Source organism: Danio rerio, chromosome 16 (assembly GCF_052040795.2).
Source record: "Danio rerio strain M-AB ecotype USA chromosome 16, GRCz13ab, whole genome shotgun sequence".
Classification (NCBI taxonomy): domain Eukaryota; kingdom Metazoa; phylum Chordata; class Actinopteri; order Cypriniformes; family Danionidae; genus Danio; species Danio rerio.
In genome coordinates, this window is record NC_141036.1 from 13,266,452 (window position 1) to 13,286,584 (window position 20,133).

At 38.9% G+C, this 20,133-nt stretch overlaps 1 protein-coding gene across 3 annotated transcripts in view; it reads right to left on the bottom strand.

Annotated features, from left to right (window-relative positions):
* Positions 1 to 6,387: 6,387 nt before the first annotated feature.
* Positions 6,388 to 20,133, bottom strand: part of cacng7b (calcium voltage-gated channel auxiliary subunit gamma 7b) — a 39,509-nt gene continuing 25,763 nt past the window's right edge. For 2 of the 3 annotated variants that reach the window (XM_087286799.1, XM_087286798.1), the window contains exons 5-6: positions 10,548 to 10,693; positions 6,388 to 7,448 (exon numbers count right to left, since the gene is read on the bottom strand). In XM_087286799.1, the coding sequence (XP_087142925.1) occupies positions 6,978 to 7,448; positions 10,548 to 10,693 (617 nt within the window). In that variant the 3' untranslated portion in view covers positions 6,388 to 6,977. Of the gene's footprint in view, positions 7,449 to 10,547; positions 10,798 to 20,133 lie in introns of all 3 variants that reach the window. The other variant, XM_087286800.1, reaches the window with a different exon arrangement.

Genomic DNA, 20,133 nt, shown 5'->3' on the forward strand with positions numbered 1-20,133 from the left:
ACTTGAAGAATCCCCCCTTCCACCCCTACTCCTCCTTTCATTTCCACGATAGGGCAGCACTGTTGCCTCACAGCTGGTCCAGGTCTCTAACAAGCCAGTTGATGCTTCTGTGTAGAGTTTACACATTACACGCTCGCATGGGTTTCCCCTGGGTTCTTCCTGATTTCCTCCCACAGTCCAAAAACTATGTGATTGGACCAAACCAAATTACCACCATAGATGAGCTCTTAATCAGCAGTACATCTTTCCATAGCAATCTCTAATTTGTCATCAGCCATAAATAGCAGGGGATTTCTTGAGGCCTACTTGAGCTCAAACTTCCCTCTCGCCCAGCAAACAAGAGTGATCCCTGAGCTTGAGGATCTTATGAGCTTAGGTCTGTATCCTGGGACAACATGCCAAACACACTTTATAATCAATTATCAGCTAGGTGTGAACAAACTTAAAAGCAATTTTCTCCCAATAACCCAATGATTGTATATTTTTAAATAGTTGTTCATTCATTCATTCATTTTCTTGTCGGCTTAGTCCCTTTATTAATCCAGGGTCACCACAGTGGAATGAACCACCAACTTATCCAGCTAGTTTTTACACAGTGGATGCCCTTTCAGGCGCAACCCATCTCTGGGAAACATCCACACACACAGTCATACACTTCGGACAATTTAGCCTACCCAACTCACCTGTACCACATGTCTTTGGACTGTGGGGGAAACCGCAGCACCCGGAGGAAACCCACGCAAAGGCAGGGAGAACATGCAAACTCCACACAAAAACACCAACTGAGCCGAGGCTCGAAACAGCGACCTTCTTGCTGTGATGCGACAGCACTAGCTACTGCGCCACTGCCTCGCCCTCAAATAGTTGTATTTAAGCCAGATATTATCATATTTTACAAACCATACAACAAGGAAAATTAGATTTATGTTAGCCATGTATAAATCTCAATTAAAAAATGAAAAGTTGACACTTATGACTGGTTTTGGGGTCGAGACAGGGTTACATTTACTTAATCATTCTGATATTATTCTGAATATGTTTCTTACAATCAGTGTGGGGTTCTCTACCATGAAAAAAAAGAGAAAATAATGTGTTAATGAAAATGTAAAAAACGGAAAATGTGTTATGAATTAAAATCATCAGCAAGCCAATGTCAAGTCACCATTATAACAAAATCATGTTCAATCCATGTTTTTTTATTTTATGAAATGACAAAAACAGGCATCTTGGAAATGATGCTAGTACCGCACTGCTAATGAAATGCAACGTTATCCAGCCTGAGAAAGAGCGCTGAGTTCCGCAGAGGGAGAGAGAGAGAGAGCGAGAGACACGGAGAGGAGGGTGAATGGAGGGAGGGAAGTGAAAAATGGCAGGTTGAATGCGACAGATGCTTCAAAATTGGCTTAGAGCTGGTGAGAGTCTATTTCTTATGCTTTCTGTCATTTTAGAGATCAATAAAGACTCACTTTGTGTGTGTGTGTGTGTGTGTGTGGTGGGGGGAAGGGGGGTGTTTGTGCAGCACATGCGGATGTGGATAAAATAATCTGAGGTTGAGTGAAAACGTGATGGCATTTCTGTGAAAAGACTAGCCAGTTTCGAACCAAGAGAGAGTTTGCTCCTTTTTTAATTGTTAATTTTTGGCCTGTCATTGATTGCGAGCATGTCGGCATAGCCAAGATGCGATCCTCATTAAGCAGACTGTCAAATGACCTAACTCTGTGCATTAGTACAGTGAACTACGACCTTCAAAGGTTTTCTGGACCGATATTCATGTTCATTTTCCTTCTCCCCTTCTCTCACTCACACACGCGGAGCAGGGAATGGCTAATGCCGGGTGACAGCTCTTTCATGCAGTAATGTTGGTGAAAAGAGAGCTATATCCAACTCTTCTTGACTGACACACACGGGCAGTTTCCCCCACCCCCTCATGTAAGCACAAACTAACACACACACATACACACAGACAGAGTATATTAGCTGTTGCGTTGAAACGTGCACGGTCACAAGTGCAACACCTTGGCGAAAGGACTCACTGAAATGTGACTGTTCTGACATCCTACTCAAATATAAACATGCAGAGATAGAAATAGAAAGAGAGAGAGAGAGATGTAGAGGCAGTTTTGATCAATTGGACTGCACGCTTCCCTCAGGCAATGGAACGATGAACCGCAGAGCAGAGAAGCACTTAACAGTCCCAGTGCAGAAAATACACACGCAAATATACACATCCACATTGCTCTGTTGTTTAAAGCCTTAGTCTGTCTTTTCATGGAAATATGTTTACTCTCCCTTTATAGCGCAGCGACTGTAAGCGAGCTCCACACACCTTTATTTACATCAACATGTTACAAATGTGTGGCGTGGTAAAACATTTCTATTACTAAACAGGCTGACCACAGTCATTGGCTCAGTAAAATGTGTTTTTATTTAAGAGCTAAGAGTTAAGTTGTGGCATTGGAAGATATAATGCTTTGCTTGATGATTTTGGCTAAACCATAGCTGTGATTTGGGTGGCTCTTTATGAGTGTTTAGGAAACCTGTTTGAAAATGATAATTATTTCTGCAGTTCTGTTTGTTGCCACTAGTGGCAGTTCACTGCTTTACATATTTAATGAAGAACTTTTAATGAACTTTGGAACGTGAGATTGACAGGTGGATTTGTGCAGCGGCAGCAGTAATGCGGTCGATGTATCAGTCCGTTGTGGTAAAGAAGGAGCTGAGCCGAAAGGCAAAGCTCTCGATTTACAGGTCAATCTATGTTCCTACTCTTACTTATGGTCATGAGCTTTGAGTCATGACCGAAAGGACAAGATCTCAGATAAAAGCGGGCGAAATGAGTTTCCCTCGCAGGGTGGCAGTGCGCACTCTTATGGATAAGGTGATGAGCTCTGTCACCCGGGAGGAGCTCGGAGTAGAGCCGCTGCTCTCCACATCGAGAGATGTCAGCTGAGATGGCTCAACATCTGTTTCAGATGCCTACCTAGGGAGGTGTTCCAGGCATGTCCCCCCGGGAGAAGGCCTCGGGAAAGATCCAGGACACGATGCAGGGCCTATGTCTCTTGGCTGGCCTCGGGATCGCCCCGAAGGAGCTGGAGGAAGTGTCTGGGAAGAGGGAAGTTAGGGGTTCTCTCCTAAGACTGCTGCCCCTGCAACCTGGCCCGGAAAAGTGGTGGAAAATTAATTAAGGAATGAAAAATTTCTTTGCTCAACCAGAGATGTGAGATTGGGGCAGGGCTTTGTCTGAGGGTGTTTGACAAATAGAAAAAAGGGGTTGACTTGACATATTCGGAAAAAAAAAAATTATGTTTACCTCAACCAAAGTTGTGAGTGTGGGACGGGGCTATGTGTGAGGGTGTTTGACCAGTAGAAGGCATGTGTTCAAAAAACCTGTTTGAAAATGATCATTCATTCATTTTCTTTTTGGCTTAGTCCCTTTAATAATCAGGGGTCGCCACAACAGAATAAGCCACTAATTTATCCAGCATATGTTTTACGCATTGGATACCATTCCAGCCACAACCCAGCACTGGGAAACACCCATACACTTAGCCAATTTAGTACATCCAATTCACCTGTACCGCGTGTTTTTGGACTGTGGGGGAAAATTAAGCACCCGAAGGAAACCTACACGAACAAGGGGAGAACATGCTAACTCTTCACAGAAATACCAACTGGCCCAGCCTGGGCTCGAACCAGTGACCTTCTTGCTGTGAGGCGATTGTGCTACCCACTGCGCCACCCCGTTGCCCTTATTCATACTATATAGTATGTAATTTTCTAATGGTCGTGTAGTAAATTGAAATTCAAACGTAGTCCCTACTCGAGCAGTTGGGCTGCGTCCGAAACCGCATAGTACTGCATTCGAATTTAAACGTACTACTCGGCCGTTAGAAAAGTACATTTTATACAGTATGTAATGTAATGTAATGTGTATTTATATAGCGCATTTATTGTGTAGGGCCATACACCCAAAGCGCTTCACAATCATGAGGGGGGACTCTCCACACCACCACCAGTGTGCAGCATCCACTTGGATGATGCGACGGCTGCCACAGGACAACGGCGCCAGTGCACTCACCACACACCAGCTATTGGTGGAGAGGAGAGACAGTGTTAGAGCCAATTCGGTGGAAAGGGATGATTGGGAGGCCATGATCGTAATGGCCGATAGAGGGACTTTGGCCAGGACACCGGGGTTACACCCCTGCTCTTTCACGAGAAGTGCCATAAGATTTTTAATGACCACAGAGAGTCAGGACTTCGGTTTAACGTCTCATCCGAAAGAAGGTGCCCACTGACAGTGTAGTGTCCCCTTCACTTTTACTGGGGCATTAGGACTCACACAGACCACAGGTTGAGCGCCCCCTGCTGGCCTCACTAACACCACTTCCAACAGCAACCTAGTGTTCCCTAGTAGTCTCCCATCCAGGTACTGACCAGGCTCAGCCCTGCTTAGCTTCAGTGAGTAACCGGTCTTGGGCTGCAGGGCGACATGGCTGTGATGATGTATGAATGTGAAAAGTATGAATGGAATTCGGACGTACTGCATCCATCATTTTGTCATGGTCACGTGACCTACCTGCATCAATTGTGTTGCTTCACTTCCATTCAATAATTCTCTCGCAGGGCATCATGGGATAGGATGCACACTTCAGAATCTCGCCGGAAGTAGTAAGTCATCCAGTTACTTCTCGCGTACTGATTTTCAAATTCTATGAATTCGGACATACTACTCAGCTCGGATACTGATTTTAGCGCACTGTATAGTATGAAAGTATGCTGTTTCGGATGCAGCCTAGGTGATTTCTGACGCATTCACACTAGCAGCAACAAACAGAGTAACAATCTACCATTCATTTCAATGGAGGGCAACCTTTAGTGACTGGATGTGGGCTTGTCAATTAAGTGACACAGTTTAGAATCTTTGAACTGTATGCAAATGAGGAGCGACTTTGTGAGTGACAGACAATACGAGCATCAAGAGAGCTCATGTGATCCTCTGTCAGCTTAGAATAGGTTTGAATGGATGGCCTAAACCCTTGAGCACTTTGGAACTACATAGTTGTGACATCACAATCGCATTGCATTCTGGTATATATAGTTGCTGGAGTGAATATGAAGCTGACTAGCTTCCTCGGTCAAAATTAAGGAATGAGATGTTTGTTGATGTAAACCTCCTTCACACTTTGAAATGGCAACAGGGATTACCCTAAAGCAGGGGTGTCCAAACTCGGTTCTGGAGAGCCGGTGTCCTGGAGGCTTTAGCTTCAAACCTAATCAAACACACCTGAGCCAGCTAATCAAGCTCTACTAAATATACTAGAAACTTCCTGGCAGGTGTGTTGAAGCAAGTTGGAGCTAAACTCTGCAGGACACCGGCCCTCCAGAACAGAGTTGGGACATCTCTGCCCTAAGGGAACAAATGAAGGGATGCAGTGACGGTTTTGCCAGTATGAATGCAGAATAAGGTTTAGCTTAACCACAGTGGCTAAACCAAAACTGTGAGTTTAGGGCACGACTATATGTACATGAGTTTGACCAAAAGAAAAAGGGGTATGTTCAGGAAATCTGCTTGTTTCCACAAGTGGCATTTTTGTACTTCACATATTTGGAAATAAATTATGCTCAGCTCAACCATGTTGACTCAATCAAATCTGTGAGTATGAGGTGGGGTTTTATTTGTGTTTGACTGACAGACAAAAAAGAGGTTTAGAAGTCCTGTTTGGATCAATAACAATAATGTTTTTTAGTCTCACTTGTAATGTTTGGAAAAGTAGGACTGCTCAGCCAAAGCCAGAGTTGGCGGTGGGGCTTTAAAAATGTTTAACAAATAGAAAATAAGTAAAACAGTTTGAAACTGATTATTATAGCTGCAATTATGTGTGTTGGTGCAGAAATGATTCCCTGCAGCTTTGAGATCAATGCATATTATAGTACTTAATTTTACACCTAATTACCTCACACACATACAATTAAATCATGCAAATTATGTGGTTTCAAAAAACGGAATAATTGCTCTCATTTTAACAATAGGTGGTTAATTTCATTCTAGATTAGATCTGGTTAACATACTTTAAGGTGTCATTCATTATGTTCATTCACATATATATATATATATATATATATATATATATATATATATATATATATATATATATATATATATATATATATATATATATATATATATATATATATTTATTTATTTATTTATTTTTTGCTGCATTAAGCAGAATGATTTTATAACCATGGACGGAGCTCCTCATAAAGCCGCAGTTTCAGTACAGCCTCTTAACCACTAGAGAGCGCTGTGAATTATGTGCTTTTTTTTTTTTTGTGGTAGACCTACATAAGATGACAAATGGAGTGAAGACTCTTACAAAATAAGAGCGTTTAAATCATTTTAATTTAGTATTTTCTCACCAAATATTTCAACATTCTCCAGAATGGCAGTGAATCAAATCACAGCCCAAACACGACAGTGGCCTACACAATATTTACACAAGAAATATTCAATATTCCTTAACTCTCTGAAAGAAACCCTCAATCATTTCAAATCCAAACAATATGTTCAGCATTTAAAATGGGTTAATAAGTAATTCCCACTTTAGCATATGATGACAACACTAAAACTAACAATTCACAGATCCCATGATATAAACTAAAATGCTTTTATTAAATCATCTACAGAAGTCAAGGCAATAGTTACAGATCTCTTATTTGCTCTAAAGTGTACGTCTACATAAATGAATCGTCAGTTGTGTGTGATTGTCGAATGTTCTTTCGATCCAGTGCAGTTTAATATGCTACAAATTCACAACGACATTCAGTCTTAAAAAGAGGCCTTTGTTACAAACAGTATTTTACTTCCTTTCCTCATATAAAAAACTATATCTTGCCTTACACTGTAGTTTTTGTTTCTTTTTATGTACTATGCATCATCTCAATGAAAAACGAGTGCGCTATAAACTTTCTCTTTAGCATGGCGAGGCGCTCATGCGCATGTGTGTGTGGTAGTGTGGCGGTGGCACAGCAGCGGGCGGAGCGGACATGGGCATGGCCTGGGATGCCGCAGCTGGGCCGTGCGCCCCGGGGTGGAGGGGGTGGTTGTGTGGGTATGGAGCGGCAGAACCTGGAGATGGCAGCTGGTATCCAGTTCCTGAGGCGGGACTGGAGGCGGCGGTGATTCCTGGAGAGGACGTGCCCTGCTGCCCACTGGCCTTGGATGGGTGCTGTGGGTTCTGGGTGAGTTGGATGGAGATGTCGCTGGAGATCTCAGAGGCGCTGCGTGCTCGCTGAGGTGGAGGCCAGGTCTCTGGGTGAAGATACTGACCGCTGTAGTCGCTGCCCTCGGAAAGACGGGGGCGATAGAGAGTGGGGTGAGGCCGATACATCTCCTCCTCTGCATAACGCTTCATGAAAAGATACACTGACATCACACCAGCGCCCTGGACAACATCGAGAAAACAAGAGAGAGATTAATTCTATGATGATCCATAACTGCCACATTCTACATGTCCAGGAAAAAAAATCGGTTTTAAATCAAAGACTATAGAATACACAAGACATGTCACTCTTATCTTTTTGATCGGGCAAAAGTGTGTAAAGACACTGTTGTTGATTAATTTTATTGGTGATTTCTAATATGAAACTCAATGGTAAGTTTGGCAGGCAGTTTTGGAGAGTTTGATGTTTCCCAATTCAGACAAAATGCCTGAGCATACTGCCCGAGATGTGTTTAAAGATGGCTGCTGAAATTACTTGCCTTAAAGGGACTTTATTTAAATCTACCCAGCAGGCACAGGATGCAAAATGACGTTGTATCCCAATGTCATGGAGACGTTGCATTTTGTTTGGAAATGCAAATTGGGTTGACGTCAAAACCCAATGTCAGGCCAATGTCAATGTCCAACGTCCAACCTAAAATCAACTAAATATCAACGTCTAATGATGTTACAGCTTGACGTTATGTGAACGTTACCACTATTACATCTCTCAGACGTTGGATTTTGGTTGCCATACCTGATGAATAAAGGTCAGTATTTGACGTCAATATGACATTGGTTTAAGATGTAAGCTCGACGTTGGATTTTGGTCACAATCAAACACAAACTAAATTCAACCAAATATCAAAATCATTTGACATCAATATTGGACATCAAAATAACGTCTTTAGACAATAGCTAGACATTGAATTTTGGTCACCTGATGTCACAACCTAAATCTAACTTAATATTAACATCTTATGCTGGGTATCTGATGGACAGAAAAACAACTTCATTATACTGTAAAACTAAAACTGGTCTCGAGAGAAATGTATAAAAAATGGAAAGATGTGGCGAGGCAGGGCTTAGTCTTCCTGCATTTTTTTCTTTTCCTTTTTTTCCTTTTCTTTTTTTTTCCTTTTCCTGGCATTTTCTTCATAGAACTTCCTGTCTGGTGTGCCATGAAATTTCTATAGTCATTGATTACATTTAGACACAGACAATCTGATTTTAATACTATTAAGACAATACTTTGATTAGAAGCCCACATGTAAACAGTGATTTTGATTAGCTCAATCCGACTAAAGTCATAAACGAACTAAACAGAAATAGAATTAAGACATATGGAGTTTGCCTATTTTAGTAGCATTATTGAAGTGCAGTGCAGACATGTAAACACCTCAAACAAACTATTATCATTGTATAGGATTTTCACCGCATTTTGCGACCGAATAGTCCATACACACATGGCTTTTTGACACTATTCTCTGCACCTACCGAGTTTGAGTGAAAGGCCACAAACACCTGGATCAATGCGGAGGGTTTTTTTTCCCAAACATTGAGAGGTATAAATTCCATTAAAACACTCTTCCAGCAGTTCATATCCAATATCTTGTTTGTTGCGTGGGGCATGCATGAAATGTTCCTGAATGAAAGTGAAACTGCTGGTCTGCAGTCAAAGTCAACAAATTCAAAATGAAACACCTGAAATTACATGACGTCAATCCATCTATGTGCTATAACATGTAAAATGTGATCATGAGATGAACATTCAAAAAGCAACTCATGTAAACACCTTAATCATGTTACTGTCTTATTCAGATTAAGGCAAATAATTCGATTACTTAAGTCCATATAAATGTATTCATTGAGTCATTATAATCCAGAATGCAAGATCATATTCACATATTCAGTGCCACCCCAAAGGGGCATAAGATCTGTTTTAATTGTCTTTTGTTAGTTTAATGTGTATATTGCAAAAATATTTTTCACAATATATGTTTGTAACGAGGCAACAAATACATTTTATGTAGACTGCTGAGTATGTGATAGATGCACAATTATACAAAATGGAATAATTATTTACAAGAAGTCTCAAATGTTTCCAATAAAAATTTTAAAACATTTGACAATATTTTTCCTCCATTATTTTTCTCGGGATTTATTCTTCAATAAACAAATAATTGAAAGGAAACACATTTATCTGATATATATATATATATATATATATATATATATATATATATATATATATATATATATATATATATATATATTTTTTTTTTTACAATTTAAAATGTTTTTCTCTTTAAAAAAAATTGATAATTTCTATAAAGACATTCTAGTCTTCATGACATTGAGCGTGACCTTGTAGAAATGACACTTCAGACCTGTGTGTTATTAAAAAAAAATAATCTCACATTGTTATCTGAAAAACAAAAACAGAATCGGCAAAATTAATTACGAATTTGCTTTCAGTATAAGTGGAAAATCAGTGCCATTTTTGTGACAGATAAGAGGTATCATCTTTTTTAAAAAAAAGGAAAAACTGCTGTGTTTACACAGTCTTCCTTAAATGAAGAAAAACTCCAAGTGTATTTATGAGGCCATTTTCTAACAGTTCTTCTTTGCTCTTACTCTAATCTTCCCTCTCTCACACACACCAACAAACTAATGTTTCCTTAAGCGACCATAACAGTAAAAGTATCCTGCTGAATCAAGCAGAAAAAAAGAGTTAGACACTGAACTTCAATTTTGCTTAATCCTCATTTTATGGACGTGTAAAAAATGGCTGACAGACAACCTGTGAACTGCATCTCAGACTGCTCCATCATCCTCTTAGACTTCTTTCATTATCTATTATTATAAATAATATATGATTTGTATTTGTATAATATGTAGCTAATCCCTACAGCTTAAACTTTTCTATTGAAGTCAATAAAAACAATATGATTAAATGCTCCAAAAACTATTCAAGCTTAGACTAGTAACTCAAATGGAGCAAATCTGAAGATCCACATTCATTATACATAAACAGCGCACTTAAAGTTCTGAAGTGTATGTCAGGCCGGGGCCATTTTAAAAGCATCTGCTTCAGCAACATCAAGTGGCATAATTACAGCACCAACATTTGTCAAGACCTTCAGGCCTGGAAGCGTTGAGAAAGTCATTGGAGCTTTCTCAAAAACAATATTACAACATATTGGCCATTTAAAGCCCATGGGTGGCTCAGAGAAAACACAAAAAAGGCTGATGTTTTAGGCTGGAATTTCCTCCTCTGACCTCTTTGAGCAGAAATGAGCTGGCAGCGAATGCGAAGGACCAGCCGTAGCGGTAGTTGAAGAACTGCTCTGGTTCGCGTGGTCTGTTCATTACTTCATCATTAATACTGGAGATGTACAGCACCAGTCCCACTACCAGACTCAACCCTAAGAGAAACACACACACAGAAACAAAATAAAGACAAAAGAAGCAACAGAACACCTGACAATAGGTGTGCTAAAATGTTGAGTCACCATGACCTTGAACAAAGCTTATTTTTAATGGAATATTGCAGTATTTATTAGCTCGTCCAAGTTCCCAAGGAAAGTTCACATTTATGAGGTTGGAAATCAAACATTTATGATGTCAGGTGCCTTTAAATAAATTTAGCCTTAAAAAATGTGCCTTTTCTGCCTAGGATTATTTTAAGGGCTAGTTCACTAAAAATAATTCTGTCATCATTTACTGACTCTTAGGATTCTGACACTTCAGTCTAGTCAATTCGCTTTTTTGGTGAGTCCAGACACTAGTCCTGTCCTGTCTTGTGTGTTGTGCACTTTTATTCTCTTCTTGTCTGTCTCTATATTTTTGCAGGAGCACCGTCTCGGCCACGCTTAAGCCGTGCTCTGGATGTGTGCTCTCATCCTGGTATCTGTGTTGGATCTGTCTGCAGTGTGTGGTTTCATTTTCAGCGTCTCATTCTAGTTGGTTACGGTTTCAGTAGCCATTGGGAGGAAACATGCATGTTGCATGTGTGAGTGCAAGGTGAGTGTTTTTTTTTTTATCGCGTACTTGTCTCTTGCGTTCAGTCTTCTATTGGTGTTGTGTTTAGCACGTGGTACATGTTTACATGCGCCGCGTGCTTTAGTGTCATGAGAATGCGCGGTTAATGAGTTCTCTCATTGGCTGTGTTCTAGTCTTGTTTTAAATGAGCACATGGCTTAAGTTGTTTGTGTCATGTGCTTTTCTGTCTATTGTCTAGCCCACCCTCCTTGTTAACTCATTATTAGTTTTAAAAAGTTCACATCTACAGTAGTTGATGATTGATTATATAGTTTGTTTGGCATGCTGTCCAGGGAGAGAGCTCAAAAGATCCTTGAGCCCGGGGCTCCCTCCTGTTGCAAAGCGAGAGGGGAGTTTGAGCTCAGGTAGAACTCGAGAACTCCCCTGCTGTAGAAGCTAATGAACAAATAGCGAATGCTCTTAAGAGATAACTAATTACTAAGTGCATGTCTATGGTGCTGATTTGGACTAGTCAATTAACTTAAGTTACATGTTTTTGGATGGTGGGAGGAAACCAGGGGATCCCGGGGAAACCCATGAGAGCACGGGGAGAACATGCAAACTCAACACAGAAACGTAGACTGGTTTGGTAATGACTAGAACCAAAGACGTTCTTGCTATTAGGCAACAGTGCTAACCACTGAGCCACCGTGCCACCCATCTAGGAAAAAAGGAGGAGTAGTGGCGGAAGGGGGGATTCTTCAAAACGAAGATGACTATGATATGAAACCTAGGGCATTTATAGTGGCTTAGGAGTCATCTGATCGGTGAAAGATAAATTGGATAATGCGGGGAAAGCCGTAAGCAATCATAAGCATGTGATCCTCTCGAAATTAGTTTATAAATAAACATCACTTATTATGTTAACTTGTTTATTTGTTAATTTTTCTGCTCATTGTCTGCTCATGTTTGCTGTTCTGTGCCAGTTTGTTGTCGTTTATTGCCTTATCCTGTCCTGTCATGTCTTTCAGCCCTGATCCCTGCCATCCTGCCCAGTCAAGTTTGTTTGTTTTTTTTGTTAATGTTTTCCCCCTCTGGTTGTTTTTGTTGCCTTTTTGTTTTACTTTTATTTTTAATAAACCTATTTTGAATTACTGCGATTGAGTCCTCGTCTCTTTCCTGATCGTGACTCTGACCCTTCACTTGTTACAAACCTGTTGGAGTTTCTTACTTCTGTGTAATTTTGGCCAAGAAATGATTGTCTGAGACAATCTCAAAAAGATCTGTAGTCTTTGATTTTTACTTTTAACATGGAGTTGTGATCAGTTTTTTTTCTCCCCAATTAAATTATGTTAAATTATGTAGTGTGACTATCCAAAAATGACCATCAAACTAAGAACCACTAGGAGCACACCAAGCACTCTTAAAACTGCCTCAGGGAAATGTTGAAACGGGTCATGTGTCCAGTACAGCAAGAAGAGAAGAGTTATGAAGAAAAAAGAAGAGTTTGCATGATGTGTCTTCATCATTGTATCATAACAGGGCTAAAAATAGAAGATCTAGAAATGGATGAATCACTGCGCACACAGTTTTCAAAATTGTTGAGCAAGTCATGATTTTCATATACAGTAGTCTGACATTATGACAACTGAGATTTTAAAGTGTGACACGGGGATCATATTTGTATGGCCTGATCGTAAAGGACTATTATAATATCGCAAAGTGTACACCCAGCCTTAGTTACTGCAGTTTATAGCATTCATTTAATCACATAGCAATCAAGACAGTCTGCTGAAGTTCAAACAAATGGGGAAGAAAGATGATTTATAAGACTTTGAACTTGGCATGTTTGCTGGTGACAGACGGGTTGGTCTGAATATTTCAGAAACTGCTGATCTACAGGGATTTTTACACACACCGCTCCAGTTGTTAGGTATGTTATTTTGATTAAAGGTTAGAATTTTGTAAAATTATGTTTAAAAATGGACATATATAAACCATTTATAATCGTTTGTAATTAACATTCTATAAAGTAGTAGTTGGATTCCCATCAGGCCCTGGATGTCAACGTGACTTCTAAGTAACGTTGTACCCCAACGTTGTGGGGTTGTTGTATTTTGTTTGGAAACGAAAATCAGGTTGACATCAGAACCCAATGTCAGGCCATTGTCAATGTTCAACGTCCAATCTAAAATCAACCAAATATTCAAGTCATCATGAACTTTGAACAAAGCTTATTTTTAATGGATTATTGCAGTATTTATTAGCTCGTCCAAGTTGCCAAGGAAAGTTCACATTTATGAGGTTGGAAATCAAACATTTATTATATCAGGTGCCTTCAAATAAATTTGGTCTTAAAAATGTGCTTTTTCTGCACAAAAGTCACTAGAATAATTTAAAGGGCTAGTTCACTCAATTCTGTCATAATTTACTGACCCTTCACTTTTAACAAACCTGTTTTAGTTTCTTACTTCTGTTCAGTTTTGGCCAAAGTTGGTTCATTCATCCATATATTAATTTTCTGCCGCTCTTTCAGGGCTGGGTCGAGGGGGCAGCAGTCTTAGGAGAGAACCCCAGACTTCCCTCTCCCCAGACATTTCCTCCAGTTCCTCCGGGGGGATCCCGAGGCGTTCTCAGGCTAGCCGAGAGACATAGTCCCTCCAGCGTATCCTGGGTCTTCCCAGAGGCCCCGTCCGGGTGGGAGATGCCTGGAACACCTCCCTAGGTAGGCGTCCAGGAGGCATCCGAAACAGATGCCCGTGCCACCTCAGCTGACTTCACTCAATGTGGAGGAGCAGCAGCTCTATTCCGAGGTCGTCCCGGGTGTCAAAGCTCCTCACTCTCATCCATAAAAGTGCACCCTGCCCCCCTATGAAGGAAACTCATTTCGGCTGCTTGTATCCAAAATTTTGGCTTTTCGGTGATGACCCAAAGCTCATGATCGTAGGTGAGAGTAGGAACGTAGATTGACCAGTAAATCGAGAGCTTTGCCATTTGGCTCAGAGATTAAAAAAAACCCGAGATACTTAAACTCCAACTTTTAAGGACTTTCCTCCAACCTGGAGATGACAAACCACCTTTTTCCGGTGGAGTACCATGGCCTTAAACTTGGAGACGCTAATTCTTATCCCAGCCGCGTCACACTCTGCAGCAAACTGCCCCAGTGCATGCTATAGGTCCATTCGATGAGGTCAACACAACAACATCATCTGCGAATAACATAGATGAAATCCTGTGGTCCCCGAACTGGACCCCCTCCAGCCCAAGGCTCTGCCTTAAAATTCTGTCTATAAAAAATATTAATAGAATTGGTGACAAGGGACTCCCTGCCGGAGTCCAACATGCACTGGAAACAAATCTGACTTATTGCCGGCAATGCGAACCAGACTCCTACTCTGTTCATACATGGACGAGATGGTCCTCAACAGATCGCCTCTGACTCCATACTCCCTGAGCACCCTCCACAGAATGACACACAACACATGTGGATTGGTTGGGCATACTCCCATGAACCCTCGAGCTCCCTGGTAAGGGGTATAGAGCTAGTCCAGTGCCAGATTTGGTTGTCTGAGACAATTTCAATTGCTACTTTACAGTACATTAGTTACAAACAGTTATAAATGGTTTATATATGTGTATTTTCAAACATAATATTACCAAATTATATACTTTAATCAAAATAACATCCCTAACAGCTAAAACACTGTGTAAAAATCCCTGCAGATTAGCAGTTTCTGAAATATTCAGACCAGCCCATCTGCCATCAACAAACAAGGCATGTTTAAAGTCTTATAAATCATCAATGTAACGTCAGATTGACGTTGTACCCCAACATCTTGGGGATGTTGTATTTTGTTTTGATATGAAAATCGTGTGTCAAACGTCCAACCTAAAATCAACCAAATATCAACATCATTTGGTATTCATCATGTGTAATGATGTCACAGCTTGACATTGTGTGGACATTACCACTATGACGTCTATTAGACGTTGGATTTTGGTTGCCATACCTGATGAATAATTGTCAGTATTTGATGTCAATATGACGTTGGTTGAAGATGTAAACTCGATGTTGGATTTTGGTCACTTTCCAACCTAAAATCAACCAAATATCAATGTCATTTGGCGTTGATATTGGATGTCTTTGTTTTTAGACGCTAGCTAGACAATGAATTTTGTTCACCTGATGTCATGACCTAAATCTAACCTAATATAAAACCCCAGGCACTTTTGTTTATCTTCAGGATCTTTTAGATTCAATCAGAGAGCTCTCTCTCTCACCCTCCACACTCGAATCATAAAACGAATCATAAAACAGTGTCAAAACATTCAAATGGTCCAACTGTAATCATACAAAACCCAGAGAACATTTCTATGTGTGTAAAAACCCCTTCGCATATGTGTTTTCTTTAGCAGTGTCAGGTCATGGTGTGTGTTTACTTTGGCAATATGACTTGTGTGTTTCTTATGATTACAGTTGAACCACTGACGTTACACGAAATGGTTTGACAATACTTTTGAACGTCTCACAACCCTTGATCGCAATGGAGGGTGAGAGAGCAATCAGATTACATCTAAAGTACTTTCATTTGTGTTCCAAAGATAATCGGAAGTCTTAGAGGTTTGGAACAAAATGAAGGTGGGAAATTAACAACAGAGTTTTCAAAAGTAAGCAATGATAGATATTTGTAAAGGAAAATAAGACACAAATAGCTATAACATAATTTATTTTCTACAGTGTTTGGTTAAATAACTGCACTGATGAGGACATCAGCCTTCCTGTTGGGCCCCCGAGGACATACTGCTCGGCCAACTCAACAGAAACACACGCACACACACATACACACACACTCCAGGCCTCTGCCCGGCCACTGATGAGAGGACATCAGCTCCATCTAAATAAATCACAGCCCCACACGCTTCTCTCTGCAGGCACAGTGGCCGGAGAGACACATGGAGGACAGAGGAGAAAAACTGAGAGCAAAGTGTGCTTTCAGCTTGTACAGAGAACGACAGCAAAACTGAACAAGTAAAAATGGGCGAGAAAAGCTCCGACAACTGACAAATGCCTGTAATATTTATCGCAACAGCGGAATGACCGTCTCTCGCCCGCATACACAAAACAAAAACACAAGGTTCCTGCAAACATCAGCTACATTTCACAGCCGCTCCATATAACGGCACTATCAGCACACTTGATCTTTACTTTTTAATGGCTTCTTTCAGCTGAAGCACTTTTATCAGGCCTGAGCAGTCTGAAACGTCTATTACATATTCAGCAGCAGGCTGATAGAGAACACTGGGAAAAAAGGGACAAGTTAAAAAGGTGTTTTTCTAGGGCGGTCTGTCAGGAAGTTTGTGCTGCAGGAGGAGAGAGGTGCTTCCGATAAAGTTGAAGGTCTTTTCTGGCCGTGTGCAAGGTTGAGGCTGCGGTGAGGTAAACAACGACTCTATCTGCATACAAATAAGTAATACAGTCACAGCAGGTTAGGGTTAGTCTCTCAGTGCAGAATTAAAAAAAATAATAACAAAGTGCTATTTCATGTGCACATTTACTGCAGGCTTCAAACTTTTGAGAGAATTTGAGAAAAAGAGAGGAAAATGACTATTTAATTAGTGCCTTTTGAGGTTTTTGCTTCTGAATCATCTCAAGTTACTGTATTGTTTGATGCTCAGGTTTACATATGAGTCCTAAAAATACATTTTATAATATAAAAAATACATGAATACTACAATGGTTCACATTTCTTAATTCAATTATGATTTTTTTTATTACTTACATGACAATAGCTGACATGATAAAAATGTTCCGGTTTCATTTTTACCTTTTTATTGGTTGTTGTCGTAATTTTCATTGGGTTTGTAATATATTATCTAAACACTGCCACTTTTAAATGTTCAAATACATTATGAACTGCAGCTACGCTGATTATTTTCTTTATTCTCTATTTCCAACGTGGGATGGTAAAGTCTGGATCGGATATGCGGCCAGCCGGAAGTGCGATATGCACATTAATAAAGCAGCATTTTTTATGACACTGTATAACAATAATTAATATTTTTACAGTACTGTGAGGGTTGGGTTTAGGGTTGGGGTGGGGGTAGGCGTTAAAAATACATTTTATTGGGTAATTTAATAGATAACATAACTAATACTCGGTACAACAACTGATTTTACATTACTGTGAAGGTTGGGTTTAGGGATGGGGTGGGGGTAGACATTAATAAAATACAACAAGTGAGAAATTTAATAAATAATAGAAATAATTCTCGTTAACTTCCGGCCGCAAACGTATCCGCTCTAGCAACAACCACGTGGGATACTTATCCCGAGGCCCCTAGAGACTATAAAGCGCCATTGATGCGATCCAAGACATGTGAAGAGATTATCCTAAGGTATCCATAATCCTGGACCAGGCAGTATCCCAAGCTGAAGCTGCGGTGGTCATGGAGGAATGGACTTCATGAGACTGATTTTTGAAAGACCAATGAAACAAGTCCCAGCGTTGATCCTGTGGGCCAGCCTGACCACCCACTGGTGGCCTACTCACACCTGCAGCTTCTCCACGATGGACGTTCAGTTTCTCCAGCCTCACCTAGACTGCAGTTCCACACAAAAAGTTTGGCAAGAAGGATAGTGGTCGTGATCAAGAGAGCCCTACACTTCATCAATTGGTGAATTTTTTTCTTTGCCACTGGCACCACTGGCTTGCTTGGATTGGGACTTGTGGAGCTGCGAGTCTGTGTATTTGCTCTTCAGTGTTTGTACTTTCAGCAGTGAAATTTAAACCACACTGAACTGAACTAAACTGAACTTTTCTTTTTTACTAGGACTATGTTAAGCTGCTTTGACATCTACATTGTAAAACATTTTTGACATCTAGATTGTAAAAAGTGCTATAGAAATAAACATGAGTTTAACTGAATTGAATTTTGATCAATTTGGTGTGTCCTCACGTTTATAATTCATATATAATTAATAAATGTAAAGAAATTCAAGCGCATGTGTGATCCTGGACCACAAATCCAGCCATAAGTGTCATTTTTTTGGGAAATTGATTTCTATATCCCATGAATAAATAATCTTTCCATTCATGTATGGTTTGTTGGCAGGACGGTCAAAAGAATAAGATAACAGCATTAGTTGGCATAACAGAGGGCAGTGGGTGCACATTGTCTTTTTGAATGATTGTTTTTATGAAACTGTATTTATATTAGGAGGCATTTTAGGATCCGATTTTTTGTGTATATACTGTGTATATACAGTTGAAGTCAGAATTATTAGTGCCCCTGTTTATTTTTCCACCAATTTCTGTTTAACGGAGAGAAGATTTTTTCTACACAGTTCTAAACATAATAGTTTTAATAACTCATTTCTAATGACAGATTTATTTTATCCTTGCCATGATGACAGTAAATAATATTTTACAAGACATTTAAAGGCTTGACTAGGTTAATTAGGTTAATTAGGCAGGTTAGGGTAATTAGGCAAGTTATTGTATAATGATGGTTTATTCTGTAGACAAATATAGCTTAAAAGGGCTGAGGATTTTGACCTTAAAATGTTTTTTCTTTTTTTTTTTTTTAACTAAAACTCTTGTTAGTGTCAATGAACTGCAGAACTTTTTTCTAAAACAAATCTTTCCTTGAGCTTGACCTTGTTATGATAGAACAGTACGTGGTAGGATAAAAAATAGAAATGGAATCTAAAAATAAAATACTGAGAAAATCACCTTGAAAGTTGAACAAATGCAGTTCTTAGCAATGCATTCAGAAATTAAGTTTATATATATATATATATATATATATATATATATATATATATATATATATATATATATATATATATATATATATACAGTAGGACACTTATGAAATATCTTTATGGGACTAAATTTTTGCATAATGTTTAAATTATTTTTGCCTTAAAAAGAAAATCTGTCATTTTGACCCATACAATGTGTTTTAGGCTATTACCTAATACTCGTGTCACATGAAGGGTGATACGTATACTTCCCCCAAATTATAATTAATAAAACAAATATTGTTAATAAACAATTATTATTTAAGGTTTCTAATTTCAGATGAGTTGGTTTAAGATCAAAGGAATAGTATACCAGGGAATTAACATCAAAAATTAGTCATGAACAGTAAGTATTTTTTTTCAGCATTTATGATGTCTTAATAGCTTTGGTATTACTCTGTATAGAAGTCAGGGAATCATAAAAAAAGTTTTGTTCAATGAAAAATAGTTTAGAATTTGGTACAGTAAGCATCCATTTTATTTTGTGGATGCGGTTCTTTCCAAGTAAAATATTATTTTTATAATTAAAATTGAATTGAATTTATTTTTTATAATTTTTATTATTTTGTCCATTTCCAATAATCCAGATATGTAATCCATAAAGCCCACTAAAAGAACACTTTTATCTGCAGTTAGGATTTTCCTGATATAATTGTCATTAATTCTCCATGATAGAAATGCCCTTAATAGTAAGCTCTGGAAGAGAGCCAGATACATGGTTATATATATATATATATATATATATTATATATATATATATATATATATATATATATATATATATATATATATATATATATATATATATATATATATATATATATATATATATATATATATTTAAAAAGGTGAAGTAATTTTGGGGAGATACAATGAACACATTTTTTGTATTCATTCAAAGTAATTTTTAAACCAAAAGTGTTAATAAATTTACTGTATTTAAATAAATCCCCTACATGATTTAATAAGTCTGAACAAAAAAAAAATCCTTTTTTAACATAACATTCCAAAATATGGACTTGTTTTTGAATTAAATATACTGATTGTTCTTAATACATGAGTGGGAGGAATGCCTACTAA